Source organism: Rhodamnia argentea, chromosome 2 (assembly GCF_020921035.1).
Source record: "Rhodamnia argentea isolate NSW1041297 chromosome 2, ASM2092103v1, whole genome shotgun sequence".
Lineage (NCBI taxonomy): Eukaryota > Viridiplantae > Streptophyta > Magnoliopsida > Myrtales > Myrtaceae > Rhodamnia > Rhodamnia argentea.
In genome coordinates this window covers 15,860,053-15,875,496 of record NC_063151.1, presented here as the reverse complement: position 1 = coordinate 15,875,496, position 15,444 = coordinate 15,860,053, and the positions used below count along the sequence as shown (strand labels likewise).

The 15,444-nt window shown below is 38.1% G+C and overlaps 1 protein-coding gene across 1 annotated transcript; it reads left to right on the top strand.

Moving 5' to 3' along the window:
• Positions 1–1,081: 1,081 nt before the first annotated feature.
• LOC115727545 (gamma carbonic anhydrase 1, mitochondrial) lies at positions 1,082–5,681 on the top strand. Its single transcript, XM_048275052.1, has 6 exons — positions 1,082–1,112; positions 1,143–1,357; positions 2,633–2,776; positions 4,107–4,232; positions 4,324–4,475; positions 5,071–5,681. Exons 2-6 carry the CDS (start codon positions 1,243–1,245, stop codon positions 5,353–5,355), a joined length of 822 nt encoding a protein of 273 aa, XP_048131009.1. The 5' UTR covers positions 1,082–1,112; positions 1,143–1,242; the 3' UTR covers positions 5,356–5,681.
• The last annotated feature ends 9,763 nt before the right edge of the window (positions 5,682–15,444 follow it).

The following is a 15,444-nucleotide window of genomic DNA, read 5'->3' as shown; positions in this document are numbered from 1 at the left end:
TTGAATTCAATTATCTTACAATCGCCGGAATTTTGGGACGTCACAAGCAAGACTCACAAGTGTTTTTTGTTTGGATGTGAACTTGCGTTGAAGGAGCCGAAGCGATCGTAGAGTTTGCCATTGAGTAGAACACGCAACGAGGAGTCAATCATAGAGAGAAGAAAAGACGACATGCAATCTAGGAGGAGATTGAGCAGCTCCTAGAACCTTCCTAGATCGCAATTGAAAGTCGGATTCCAACTTTCAAAGCCTTAGGCTCGCGCGACCCTAACTTTTTTCGCCGAAAGCGGATGTCCGAAGTTGAAATCCACCAAAAAACCAAAACCCCAAAAAAAAAAAAAAGCGGAAATTCAATGAATCTCCACAAGACGAAGCACACAAGTCATTGATCCGGTTCATCTCTCGGCAATGTTTTGCTTTCGCAAGTCTAGATTTTCACAATTGCAGCCAAAATCGAATCAAAGAGAGACGGTTAGGGTTTCTCCTCTCGGATGCTATTTTGAGAGGGGGGTGAAAAAGAAAAGAGATTGTAAATTGTTAAATTAACAAGATGGGCCTTAAATTAAGAAGATGGGCCATTTTTAGTTTGGTTATCCATATACCGAACTAAATTGAGTAGAAGTATCCCGAACAAAAAAAAAAAAAGATTTTTATTTCATTATCCAAATGGAAAACCATGTCGAACCGAAATGCATGAAATTTTCAGTTCGATTAATGGCTTGGTTCAATTTTGACACCCCTACGTAATTTTCCTCACTCTACGTAATTTTTATTAAGCAAAAATTAGTTTGATTGTCTTTACATACGGAATTTTCCTCTGTAGTCCATAAATTACGATCTGAAACCGGTTTCCCAGATAACCGATTTCATTTTTAAGAAGATCCAACGGTCTCCTTTTCGTCCGAATTGATCTAACGGTTCCCATAAAAGTTGTGGTACTGGTCTCGTAAATCCAACACAGAACCATAGAATTTCTCCGATTTTTCAGGTCAAAATTCCAGTTCTGCCCTCCAAGATCTCCGGGATATTCAACCCTACCACTAAACACTAAACAGTGTCTCTTCCTCCCGGCTCCCCCTCTCTCTCTCTCTCTCTCTCTCTCTGGCGCTAACATTTTGTTTCTCTCTCTACAATTACTGCGGGCCACAGTCGAGAGCACCAAAAAACACTCGAAGCTAAAACCCTAATTGAGCTCGCGAACGACGAAGTGAGACCTAGCCAAAGCACCTGCGGGTGAAGGAGATGGGGACTCTGGGGAAAGCGATATACACCGTCGGCTTCTGGATTCGGGAAACAGGTCAAGCCCTTGATCGCCTTGGCTGTCGCCTCCAGGGCAATTACTACTTCCAAGAGCAATGTAAGTCACTCTCCTTCGATGATTAGATGTTCTATGTTCTTCTCTACGATTTGTCGGGATTTTCTCTCGTGTGATGTATAAATGATGCGTTAGGTCTAGCGAAATGCAACTAGGTTGGATTCTTTTCCCCTCCCTTTTGCCTATCACTTGTTTGATGTGGCCCGTTTTTGTTCTTCGCGTGATTGCGGCGATTCTAGCCTGGTCTCTCAGTGACTAATTCATGGAATTTTGGGGCCGTCATTCATTTTTTTTTTTTTGGGTCACTGTTGACTTGGACTTCAGCGTGATGTTAACGTCGACTTCAGCATGATGCTTCTGTTCTTAGTTGTAGATTTTCTGTGCTTGTAGCTGCAATTTATTGGATCGCCAACCTGTGCTATAATATTGGAGGGTGCTGTTTCTAATAAGGTCTTCTTAGGGAAAACAGTTGAATTGAACTGTGCTCTTTAACTTGTTACTAGAGGCCAGTCGTCTGTAGTGTATGTTGGCCGTCTAAGATTCTCCTGTGCAATTGTTATGATCCTAACCCTTGTTTCTCAGTGCCTGGTACTGGCTTCTCTTGCTAAGAGTCTCCTAAGGTGTAATAATTAGTCAGTTCTTAGGGGAACAAGTGATTCACAAAATGATGGTTTCAATAAGAAATTTCTTTTCTTTTAATCCCGTGAATTTTATGTGATTGCAAATTGATTTTAAAACATGTTAATTTGCAAAGAACATGATTAGTGGTTGTACCTCTGTAATATCTTAATATTATGTGAAGCAGGTTTGTTTTAGATGATGAACTTTCTTGATGCATACTACGTTGAATATATGATTCAATGGGTAACTGTAGGGTTTTTGCGAGGCACTTTAGGTTGCCCTTTTGGGGACAGAATCTACTGCTCTTTATTGTCAGACATGGGGAATGCCCTTTATGGAAGTTGATCATAAATGTTTGGGATAGTTTTGGAGGAACCTAGCCAACCTTTGATATCACAAGTTTTCCTTCAGCTGTAGAGTTCTTAACTGTGAAGTTATGGACTTTGACAATTTAGTTGATGACGCAACATGCTTAATCTATAATTTCATAAAGTTTATCTTTGCGCACGCTGAGTATTCCATGGATTTATTTTCTCTGATGTTTTTCTGCTGGGGACAGTGCTGAGCATTCATTCCATCTTATTTTCTTTTGCTGTATCTAGAGCCATATATTGTAAACTTATGAATAAAAGCCTTATTGACATTCGATTCTTGTTCTCTCGTACAAAATGAGCTTACATGGAATCCATCTTTCAGTGTCGAGGCATCGAACTCTTATGAATATATTTGATAAAGCTCCTGTGGTGGATAAAGATGCATTTGTGGCCCCAAGTGCCTCTATTATTGGAGATGTGCAAGTTGGGCGAGGATCATCTATCTGGTATGGCTGCGTTTTGAGAGGTAGGAATAAGTAAGCCTTACCGCTTGTGATTTCTTCTACTTCTCTTCGAATGTATAATTCTAAATTCAATTACGTGACCAATTGTGAAGAGCTTTGTTGCCTTTGTTTCTTGGTTGTCCTCAAATAATTATTTCAATTCCGATGTTTGATACTCATCTTCTTTACATATAGGTTTTCTAGGTCTTTTGATTATTCAAAGAATGTATACCCAATAAAATCATTCAGATTTTTAATTATCTAGATTAATGGATTTGGACCTCGAATGAGCTCCTAATATTTGTAAGACTATCCATTCTGGTCAGATGAACTCAATGAACCATATTCCTTGTCAGCAAGTGATTTTAGGATACGGGAAAGGTAGTTTTTAGACTATGTAAAGCTCATCATGCTCATCACATGATGATCAAAGGAAGAGAATGTACTTCCTTCAATGAAAAAGACCTATACTTCATCAACTTTGTTCGTTTAGAGATTGTACTTTCTTTGAGCTTCCCTAAAGGCAACGTATCTTTCACGATTTCCTCTCCAAGAGATCCACTTAATCGAAAGATCGAATCCAATGGGGTTTTGGATTTCTGTTGGTTTTTCAATCAGGGAAATTCATGTTGGAGTTGGATGAAGTGGGTGAGACGGTTCTCTATGAGAAACTTATTTGATGTAATTTTCTTGAACTGAAATATCCTATCCAGTGAGGTTTTGGAGTTCTGTTGGTAGTTCAATGACAAAAATTTGTGGTGATGATGGATTAAATGGTAGGTTACTGCAAAAAGAGGAATTGATTTAAAATAATTTCAAGGCAACACGTTTCGGTTGAATGTCAATTTAACCATGAGATCAGGAGTAAATGTGATTGAAGCTAGGTGAATCTCCATGTCATAGTTGTATCTCCAAATCTTGCTCAAGAACCTTCATAATTGGTAATTCAAGATTAAGCAACTGAGATGTGGATCTTTACACGAGCTACTGAGTGGAATAAAGATCCTGGACTTCAATTACTAAAAGAAAAAGCTTTACCGAGTTATTGTTTGAGACTCCTCGAAATGAGTTCATTCACCTCTTTGGTTCCACTGGTCACACTTCCAATGTCTCCATACTTCCAAAGAGCTCTTTTTGTGGAGGGTTTTTAGGGTAACTGAAGTTTTTAAGTCTTTACTGCTCAAGTAGGAGTTGTCCAGAATATGGATTTTGCATTTAGTTTCTGGGAATTAATTTAAGCGGTGTTCTTCATAATAAGTTTGTCTGATAAGCATTTAGACTTTTCTCAATCTCCTGAGTAGTTAGAATATTTTAACCTCCTGAGGTTCATTTCTGTAATTCCTGGTTCTTCAGGTGATGTCAACAGCATCAGTGTTGGTTCTGGAACTAATATACAGGACAACTCTCTTGTGCATGTGGCAAAGTCTAATCTTAGTGGGAAGGTTCTGCCAACTATCATTGGGGACAATGTCACTGTAGGTGAGTTGTGGAGTAGTAGTTTGTGCATGTGAGAGGTTTTTAATTGTCCTAATTCTTTTCTTATTGTGATGAGTAAATTTGGTCTGGGCAGGTCATAGTGCAGTTTTACATGGTTGTACTGTTGAAGATGAGGCTTTTGTTGGTATGGGAGCTACACTTCTAGATGGAGTTGTTGTGGAGAAACATGGAATGGTTGCCGCTGGAGCACTTGTAAGACAGAACAGCAGGATTGCCTCTGGGGAGGTATATTCCACTCTCACTCTCTCTCTCTCTCTCTCTCTCTCTCTCTCTCTCTCTCTTTGCAATAGAGTATGTTCTGTGATTAGCACTTGTCTGAAGGAAGATTTTTAAGTTCCTCTTTTAGCTGATTTCTTGTGGTCATTGTCCAATATACGCAACAACTTGTGGTAATATTTATTGGATAAGCAGATTGGTGGTTTATTCTATTAGCATAAACAATGTTCAAAGGTTCTAACTGTCAATCCTGCAGGATGCGGAAAACCTGATTGACTTAGAAGTTGTATCTCCCAGTGCATGTTATGCGCTGTGTGTAGCTGTAAACAAACAATGTTTAAGAAAGCATTGTCTGCCTCCTGCTTTGCTTGTAGGACACGGGATTTTCCTATTAGTCTTGGAGTCCTTTGCGTTATGATACAATGTGCCCTTAAATGCATGTGGCATCTTTTTACATAACAGAATAACTGCCGACTAAATTGGTTTTGGAAATGGTGGATTGGATTTGTCTATGGATTCCTAATATGTCATCCTAGAAAACATGGGATTGAGAACTAATAATCCGTGCATCTTAGTAACTTCAGTCTCGTTTCTGTTTTAACAGGTGTGGGGTGGAAATCCTGCCAAATTTTTGAGGAAGCTCACTGACGAAGAAGTAGCCTTCATCTCTCAGTCTGCCACCAATTATTCCAACCTTGCACAGGTCCATGCAGCTGAGAACGCAAAGCCCTTTGATGAGATCGAGTTTGAGAAGGTGCTTCGTAAGAAGTTTGCTCACCGCGATGAAGAGTATGACTCAATGCTGGGTGTTGTACGCGAAACTCCTCCAGAGCTTATTCTTCCGGATAATGTCCTACCCGATAAGGCACCTAAGGATATACAAAAGTGAGATCTTTGTAAGTCCTTTCTTTTGGCTCAAATCATGGGTTTTATTGCCATGGATATTGTTATGTGCAAGCACATGTATGAAAGATCATTTCTTTTGCAATAAGTACCAGACACATGCCAGGGTTGCATTTATGAGTTCAATCTCTCACAGAAGCTCATCATGTGGATTTTAGAGAAAGTAATTTTGCTTCCGGAGAAATTAATCCCATGTAGCTTCATGTATGTTGATCTTCTCAATTGCTTCCACCCTGGATGTCCTCAAGATTTGTTGTACTCAAGATTTCCTTTTAGCCGGGAATGGCATGAGAACTCTTCTCTCTTTGTTGGTATTCCTACTTGTTTTCTCACCTTTCATATCCTTAAGACATTGTCAATCTGGAAACACCGATAATTGATCAGAGGGATCAAAAAACACAAGTAAGGGCAGGCTCAAGTTTATCCCTGACAGTAGCTGAGAATTCGGTCATTATTCCTCGTTCTTCTTTTAAAAGGATGATATTTTCGAAGTCTTATGGGGACGAGGGCTGGGAGAAACTTTGCCCCAAGGTCAAGCAGGTAAATAAGCTGGATGGGTCACCTAAATTATTACTGAAGGGTGTGTTCGGTGATCTAATTTACGAGGCAAATGGGTGGAAAAAAAAAAAGTAAAGAGGAAAATGGAAGGAAAAGAAGCTGAGTGCCTAGATAGCATTCCATTTCATCACGTCCTGCGCAAAGAGGTACGTAGTCACTTTTATTCTTATTTGAGAATGAAAAGCACACCATGAAACCTTCTTTGGTTAAATTTTGAAAAATGATTCTCGAATGTAAACACAATTCAGTTACTAGCTTCTTGAATATAAATGCCGTCTTGGTTTTTTTAATTTTTTCAATATCGTTACCATTCCTTGGTTTCCATGTTGCCCGCCCAAAAAGCAAGCCACTGCATCTTACCTTTTTTTCATTGATTTGAGCTTTGGCGATGGCTGTCGATCCCGACAATGGGACTAGACTGTTATAATACTTTATTGAATAGCTCAAGTTTTTAGTAGATGAAGCTTGACGTTGTATCACCCAACCTCAGATTGACTCTAGCAGTGGTAGGCGAGCTGTACGACGCTGTGAAACTTGGCGGAGCTCATAGCTTGGCTCTGTGAAGACTGAAGAGGTGTTGAGTTTGTGAATAGGGAGTCCTGTCAAATTCTCACGCCATATGTGTCTCGAAATAGGATACTTGTGGATTCTTTGTTTTATCGAGTACGGATAACATTATGCTCGTTTAACAATAACATAACCAAACTTGGTTTTACAAATTTCAAAAAAAAAATAAACCCTACAGCACTTTTTGTGAATTTGAGTTCAATTCGCTTTTGTATCTAGCTTTTGAAAAAAACCATACTTCCCTTCCCAAAAAAAAAAAAAAAGAATTCATAGGTGCTAAAAGGACTTCCAGGAAGCCACTTACACATATATAATGTAGAATGGAATAAAATTAAAAAAATGGATTTTCTCTGTATGTTCATCGAAGAAAGATGTTTCCGTAACATAAAGTTTTAATAAGAAGCATCAATGTGTTCGAGTCAAAGGGAAAAAAATTATTCATAAATAGATCGTATTATCAATTTAATCTTAGCACTAGGAGGTTGAGGTCCAATATGATGGATCAATCTCTGAACATTTAATTATTAAGACAAACCAAACGTGTCAAAATTCATTTCCTTTATGCAAAACATGTACATTAGAAGAGAGAAAAACACAAAGGAAAATTATTTTCTTTTTCATGAAAAAAGGAACATCTGAATCAAACGAGCCCCAAATTGAGTAACAAGGTCTCAACAGTGAAGTTTGGTGGGTTTAGAGGTCGTTCTTTGTCATATAATGCAACCCTTTCGCCTTCTATTTTAGTAATTACTCGAGTTTCGAGTTAACTGATAAGATTGGCTAGGGCTAGGAGTTGTCTCATGAAGCTAGGGCTAGGAGTTGTCTCATTCGAGACTTCGGATCTCTATCTCTCGAAATGAACATGTTTCTACACATGGTGTTAAGAGTGAATGTATTAGCTATTCACTACTCACTAATGCAATCTAAGGTACCTGTTCATTGTGCTATATTTTTGGAATAATACCACGAAAACTCCTCAATTGTTACTCGAGCGACATGAGTACTCTAATCTTTTAATGGAAACACACAAAACCCTCAATTTTCTTCAGTGTACCAATTGAACCCTACCGTTAAAAATCAATACAAAAACCTAATCTTTTTACTACCTTTTTGCCCTTCACAACTCTAAATGTTTACAGGTTTTTCCATTTAGGCTACATTTTCTCTTCAAAAACCTTAGCCTTTCATTATTTCTGTTTACGAAGAGCTAGAATAACATTTTCATAGAATGAGGAAGAGCCGAATATATCTTCTCCCTTGTGTTATAACTAACATAGTGGATTGCAATGTGAGTTCTCTCTCGTGAGAAAATTCTTTGCTATAGAGATAGATAACTATGTGGTACAATATAGGGAGAGGTGCTCTTACTGAACAGGTGGCCATATTGGTCAAATGAAAAGCTCGATGCTACAGAAAGTGAAAGATAAATGATTAAATAAGACAAGAAGGGGTTGTAACTACCTATTATAGTTTCTTTAGCACGATCCATTACACAAAAGATTCAGGTTGACGAGCCCGTCAATACAGTATCAACCGTATGGTATAAAAGTCCTTACCTGTCCATAATAGGCGAGGTGCACACTACTTTGGCAAGCAATTCCAAACTCGTGATATCGTGTTTGTGCAATACTGGCCAATACCACTAGGCCACAGCCATGGCTAGCAAGTTTGCGCATAGAAACTGGCTTTTCATTTATTTTATTTTTTCGTTCCCTTTTTTGCTGGCTATAACATTGAACATATGTACAAGGTCATTTTGGCCTTTCAGGGGTGTTCACAAAAGTGCTATTTTTACCTGAAACTCTGAGTGGAGGAAGTTTCGTTCAATCATGCCTGATTGATGAATTACAAGTTATGCACATCATCTACATGCAAATATAACTTAAAATAAATGTGAGTGATACCAATGTTTTTTTTTTTTTTTGGTAATGTTAAGAAGTGTATTGAACTAAAAATGCGATGATTACAAAACAAACTTCCACCGCACACCACAACGTGTCGCTAAAAGCACAAAGGCAGTTCGGGTAAGAAAAAGCAAAAGGCAACTGGGGGCCAAACTAATGACCAGCAAACATATACAAGCGAGGCCGAGGATAGCAGCCGAAGAACAGACAACACCTATATAGAAACTACACATAAACCAAGGCCAAACAGGCAGCCAACTACCAAAAACGAGCAGGACCAGAATACCAACCAAAAGTCAATCAAAAATTGAAGTAGTAATGCCCCAGCTGGCTTGCATTCTAAGGTTTTGGGGAGAATCCTCTGCATGTGTGAATGTTAATGCCTTGTCGTTGACAACCTTATGAAGATATAGCTTAAGAGCCAGCATGGTAAACCGCTTATTACGGAAGAGAATATGATTTCGTTCTATCCAGATCATGTGGTACAGTGCACCGAAGGAGAATCTAGCAATACATTGGTAGAAGTGTTGGCCACAAAGGAGAATATGATACCAATGTTTTTTTTTTTTTGGTAGAAAAATATGATATCAATGTTTTTTTTTTTTTTTGGTAAGGTAAGTGTGTATTGATCTTTCAAAAGCTAGATACAAAAAACCGGGCACAAAAACCATGAACTCAACATGGCACATTGGGTGCCATGGAGAGTTCAACGGTGAACCGGTCGCAAAATACACCCAAGAGAAGGGCAAGAGCCAAAGGGCCAACAAGCTAGCAATGAGACATAAGGCCAAACAGGCGGCCAAGCAAGAAGAGCAACCAACTAAAAAAACACAGCTGGAATAATATCAACGAGGAGGCATCTCCAAAAAGAACCAGCAGCAAAGGACCAACAACAGTAGACGGGGAGTCCCCAAGGTGTCTTTGTGGAGACAACCGCAGCAGCAAAAGGCGACGCCATAGGTAGGGGCTTCAGAATTCCACGCGGGTATATGATATCAATGTTTGTAATCTCCAATTAGAAGAAATTTCCTCCAACTAGAGATAACAACACAAAAGTAAAATTAAATGACTAATCTTCAGATTAACAAATATGAGCAAATCTCCTTGACGGGATTAGTTTCTTTTTGTCCTGTTTATGTAAGATAACATAATTAAAGTCAAACCTTGAAGTAAAATGTTTTTATCTCTTCTCTATTTTTTGGCCTAGCTAAGACAGAAAAGTCATTAGTAAAATTGTCCAAAAAGTAAAAAACTTATTGTACTTTTGTCAATTCAATCTTAAATCTTTTACTTTTGCTAATCGAGTCCTAAATTGTTTTTATGTTTTGTCGATTGAGTCAATCCGGTAATTTTGATCGGAAATCGCTAACGTGAATGAAAGTCATCCTATGCGTCCGTGTTACCTATGGCACGGCCGAGTAAGACGATCGATAATGATGTCGACAATTTTTAATAAGACTTTATCAAATTTTTTATTTTCCTTTTATTTGTTTTTTTTTCTTTCTTAAAGTGGCCCGTGATGGTTGCTGCCTTTGCCCGGCCTTGTCAGTGGCCAGCAAGGGCCAGATGACCCTCATTGGAGGCCGATAATTGAACAAATTCCCCACACTCTCTCTCTCTCTCTCTCTCTCTCTCTCTCTCTCTCTCTCTCTCTCTCTCTCTCTCTCTTCATTTTTCTTTTTTAAAAAAAATAAATTTTATCTTTTTTTTTCCATTTTATATAATTTTATAAAAAGAAAGAAAAATAAAAATAATACATAAAAAAATCAGGAAAAATTAAATGATTATAAAAAGTTATCCATGTCGAGCCCACGCCACGTAGGACTACCGATGTCCATATCACTATTTCTAACTAATTTGGTATGATAGACTAAATTGACAAAATCCGAAAAGGTTTAGGACTCAATTGACAAAATTAAAAGGTTTAAGCCTGAATTGCAAAAGTGTAATAAGTTTAAGAATTTTTGGAAAAGTTTTCCCAAAATACCCGAAGGCCTGAACTTGGGAAACTGACACGATAGCTAAAAAATGAAAGTAAACATAAAATCACACAATAAGAACCCAATTGAGACATTAACTAGCAAAACAGATCGATTCAAAGCACTTAAATTCAAACTAGAATGGAATTAGCATGAAAATCGACAATAAGGCTCCGTTTATTTTATGAAAAATATTTTTTCAGAAAACATTTTCCCCAATTTCCGGTGTTTGTGGGGCAAAAATGAATAGTCAACGAAAAATATTTTCCGATCAACAGAAAAAATCTTCTAAAATTGAGGAAAATGATTTCCTTTTTTGATAGAAATACGAAATCCATTTTGCTTAAAACGACTTCTAAAACATTTTCAATTCCAAACAACACCAAGTATTAATAAACCTACCATCGAAAAATGTTTCATTTTCGAAGCTTAAAAAGCGAATCCAAACCACCGAAAAATATCGTTATTTTCCTACAAAACGACTTTTTGGAAAAGATCTTTTAGAAACGCTTCATTTTCTACGAAACAAAGGGAGCCTAAGTAATAACTAATCAGTACCTTGTATGGATCCATGGCGTAAAATGTCTTAGAGCTCATAGAAAAGTAGCAAATCGATCCACCGATCAATGGAATCCTCTGCCGCATCGCCATTCACCAAGCCATTGGCTTCACGCGGAGAAGCGAGAATCGATCCTCCAGCAACTTCGAACATAAAAAGACCCTAAATTTGTGCCGCCGATGCTATTGGTTCCTCGAGATGCCCTCGAGTTCGCGTTCTCTGCCGGTCCTGCCAAGACGCCTTCCTCTTTGGCTGCAAACCCATCCCCTTCTACAAGCATGAATACCACATCAATAACCCACTGCTGCTCTCTGGCTCCTTTGGCTGCCTCAATAGCTTTCGCCCAGATGGAGGCCAGGTCTGATTCGCAAGCAGTAGTTCCTCCGGTCCAACTTGCTTCAAGTGACGCGGTTGAGGAGCTCTAATGCCTCGCCCACCGCCTCTATTAGATCATCTCCTTCGTCGAGGCGGCACTGGGCTCTGATTGGGGATGACAAAGTTCCCCGCCAAGATGGAGTGGAGCGAGATAAGGAAGAGGCACGGCCATCGAGCTTCGCACCGCTTTTCTTGACGGCCTAATGCAGGAAGTAGGTTGTCGCCAGTGGGAGGAGCCTGGCAATTGGAGTCTGCTCAGGCCGTTGCCGTATTGGTCTCAAGTCGTTAATGCGTTGGCGAAGGCTCTTCCGAGTTGCATGCCGGGCGCGTAATCCCTTATTTTTCATTTTCACTTTTTCAAATTTGACATATCTTATCTGGATCTATCTTACCTCCTAGAATGATTTTTTTTTTAATTCAGACTATGTCCAGTCAATATTTAAATCTCAAGTTACACCGAACTTTGGGTAGAATAAGAGTTATCCTATTAGGACTTTTATCCGGCTTACCAAATGCAATCTTAGGGGGCGATTGTTTGGCAAAAAAACTCCATGAAAAGGAAAATTTATTTCAAAAAATATTTTTTTAGAAAAATGATTTATTTTCCTTTGTCTAGTGATATGTGACTGACAATGTTTTTCGGTGCTTGAATCTCATTAAAAAATGTTTTCAACCTCAAGATTTTATCTCAAGCAAAAAAATCAAAATTTTAAATTATTTTTTTATTTTTTTATTTTTTATTTTTTCTTCCTCCTCCCTCCACCATGATTGGCCAATGGTGGCCACTAGCCAGCTCAAGGCTTGCCAAATCCAATGGCCTTGAGGCTCATTGGCTGTGGGAGAGCTTGAGGCTTGCCAATCGCTCATCGGTGGCTAGTAGTCGCGGTGGAGGGAGGAAGAAGAAAAAAATAAAAAGAAACAAAAGAAAAATATTTAAAAAAAATTAAAAATTCGATAAGAGTTATTCTAGAAAGTGTTTCACCTCTTCAAATTTGAGAACTCACCTTTCTGATTTTATGCATGAATTAGAGAATTCACCAATAATCATGGGCCGTTTCGACGGGAGAGCTTCATGAAGTCACGCATATATAAAAAAACCGGAGCTCGGTCCAGCTGGCTAGAGCTTAAGGGTTGGGGCCGAAAGGTTGGGGTCCAAATCTTTTAGAGCACCTTACACATACAACCCCGCGTTGTACTTACACATACAGCCTATGATGTCGGATGTTGTCCATCAGCTAAAATGCCATTGGCAAATGGCACTTTTTTTTAATCGGGGCAATAACTCTCACTTATTTTTTTTCTTTCCTTTTTTTTAAACATAAATATTGTGCATTTGAGATTGATTTGAGATTGACCAACGCGCATTAAGTAGGGGTGTCAACGGGCCGGGTCTCGGCCCGACCCTAGCTCGAATTACATGTGCCCCAACTTTCGAGTTGGGTCGGGTCGATTCTTTTTTTCCTTTCTTTTCTTTTTAAATTTTTTGAAATCAAAATCACTTCACAAACTCATCAAATGAAAGAATATAAAAAAAAAAATTAAAATAAATTAAATTAAAAAGAAACACATGGGTGTTAAAAAAAGTTGGTGCCGCTCGGACCAAGTATCGCCTAACTCGAAAAGGCTCGAAAATTAGGTGAATTTTCGGCTAGGTCTAGTCGGGTCGGCGGCGCTTTTTTGACACCCCTAGCGTTAAGTTGAATTTTCAAACTTGCCCTAGGTACAAGAGGTTTCGATCTCATGCCAATGGGGCATTGGACAAATTGGTTGAGCTTTTTGGGCCTTAGACAATTAAACTAATGAGGCCCTATGTTCAACTCCCAACGACCACGTCTTGGGGCACTTATCCAATGGCATTGTCATACTCCTACCACTCTAAGGAATAGTCCATTGCACGTGAAAAACCTCGGTTATCAACAAAAAAAAAAAAAAAAAAGGCTTCAATCTCATTCATGGCATTCACGATTAAATATGCATGCCTTCGGTGTTGAGCATGCAATCACAATGCGCGGACGATGGATAAAATTCTCATATTGGCCACCAAAGTCTATAATGCTATTTGAGACACATGAAGAATTTCAAAGCGTGTTGTATCTAAATGTAATTAATGATTTGAAAAATATTTTTCTAAAAGTTATCGCTTCATAGGTTTATATAAAACAATTTTGGTTTAAACATTTTCATGACTAATGAAAATATTTGTTATTTATTCATTTTTTTAAGCCCTACAAGTGATTATTTTTAAAATAATATATTTCAAATAATCCATTTACCACAAAAAACAAACGAGCCATAGCGACACTTATCTTCCGGGGAAAGTACCAAAAAATTCCTAAACTCTTTTTTTTTTTTGTTGAAAAAGATGCCGTTAAAATTCTCATTAAGAAATTGTTCTAGAAGACGGGGATATTAGGTTCAGAACAAAGCAATTCCGAAAGGCTCAGAGAGGGATACGAGACCTAATTAAAAGGTAGGGTTTTGTTGTGGTGGGCTTTGATGACCCAATCCGCAAGCTTAATACAAACTCTCTTGCAATGGGTTAACTTCAGGTTGTGGAAATTCCTCAAGCGGGTGTGGGCTTTGGTAATAAGAGCTTGTACTTCCCAACTGACTTGATCTACAGCACCAGTTATCTCACTCACCTGATCAAAGTGATCTGTTTCCATCTCCAAAACTAGTTCAGCTCTTCCTTGAAACTACTTAAGTCTTAAATCTATTGCTTTGACTAAACTTTTCATTTCGATCAATTTAATCCTAAATCTTTTTGCATTGGTATCAATGCTGTTCATCTAACCAATTTTGGCTGGAAATTACTGACATGGACACCGACAATGACACATAGGACGGCCGGTGCTGACGTAGATATTTTTAAATAATTTTTTAAAGAAATATTTTTTAATTTTTTTAATTTTTTTTAAAAAAATTAAAAAAAAATTATTAAAAAATGTCTACGTGAGCGTGACAATCCTACGTGGCACTACAAGCGTTCACGCCAGCGATTTCTTATCAAAATTGATCGGATGGACTGAATTGGCACCAATGCAAAAAGATTTGGAATTTAATTAGCCCATTTGAAAGGTTTATGACTGAATTTATACCAATACAATAATTTTAGGACTTTTTTGGTACTTTTGCCCTTATCTTTTTCTTGAAAGATGGGATAATAATTGGCTGTGCAATAGATTGATTTAAAGACCTTGTCTAACTAAAAAGGGTGGATTTTCAAACATTAATGTTAGTTTATATGTGTCTTATGGGCAAGTTCCTTTACTTATTATATTCTGTGCCCAAAGGGAGTATGAAATGATGTAACGGAATTTTCTAATTAAAGAAAATAATCTTATGGTTAGTGGACTAACCAGTTGCATTATTTTGTATTTTGACAGTCTTAATAACTACGAGCAATAGCACTGCTTCCACTGAGATCTTGATTGGTACTGAATGTTTAACACAGTACTGAATCTATTCTGGAATATCTCAATGTGGGGATTCACCTGACTTAGTCCTTTGATTTTTCTTTTTCTTGCTGAAGACACAGCATGCTAGAAAATATTATGAATATAGTGTTCCATGCAAGGGGTGATAATACAAGAACTTTGGTAGCATAACAGTCTTCGGGTGATTGTAACAATAACAATATATTGCGAGCAATATGTTCTTAAAAGAGTGGAGCCCAAAATAACTTTTAATTAGTTATTATTTATTTTTGTGGTCCAAAATAGACTGTTAACATAATAGTTATCTAAAAACTGATATGCGGTCAATTCTCATTATACAACGTGCAAGCTCTTCAAATAACGTGTTCTTCCAACAATTTATCTTTCGTCACTGCTTGGCTCATTTTGTCTCGACTCTCTCCCTCCTAACTTCTATTATCCGTTAAGGCCACGAAAACGTGGTACACACGGGATCGTGACAACTAGAATGAGAAACGCAGCATGCCAGAGAGAAAAGGAATTGGTGCACACTTGATTTGAAATCCATGTTGATACGGAACGATGACAATTCCCGAAACAAGTGTTCTTCCTCTTTTCCTCTTGTTTTGGTCAATGAGAAATCTCTTTCATGAAGTAACTGTCAAAAGTAAGAATCCAATGACTAAAATTTCTATTCATAATCCAAGCACTTGCCTG

Excerpts from the sequence above, each read along its gene's own strand:
- LOC115727545 (XM_048275052.1), top strand. The coding sequence starts at position 1,243 with ATGGGGACTCTGGGGAAAGCGATATACACCGTCGGCTTCTGGATTCGG. Across the intron at positions 4,233-4,323 it reads TGGGGACAATGTCACTGTAG|GTCATAGTGCAGTTTTACAT; the intron begins GTGAGTTGTGGA and ends TGGTCTGGGCAG. Across the intron at positions 4,476-5,070 it reads GCAGGATTGCCTCTGGGGAG|GTGTGGGGTGGAAATCCTGC; the intron begins GTATATTCCACT and ends CTGTTTTAACAG.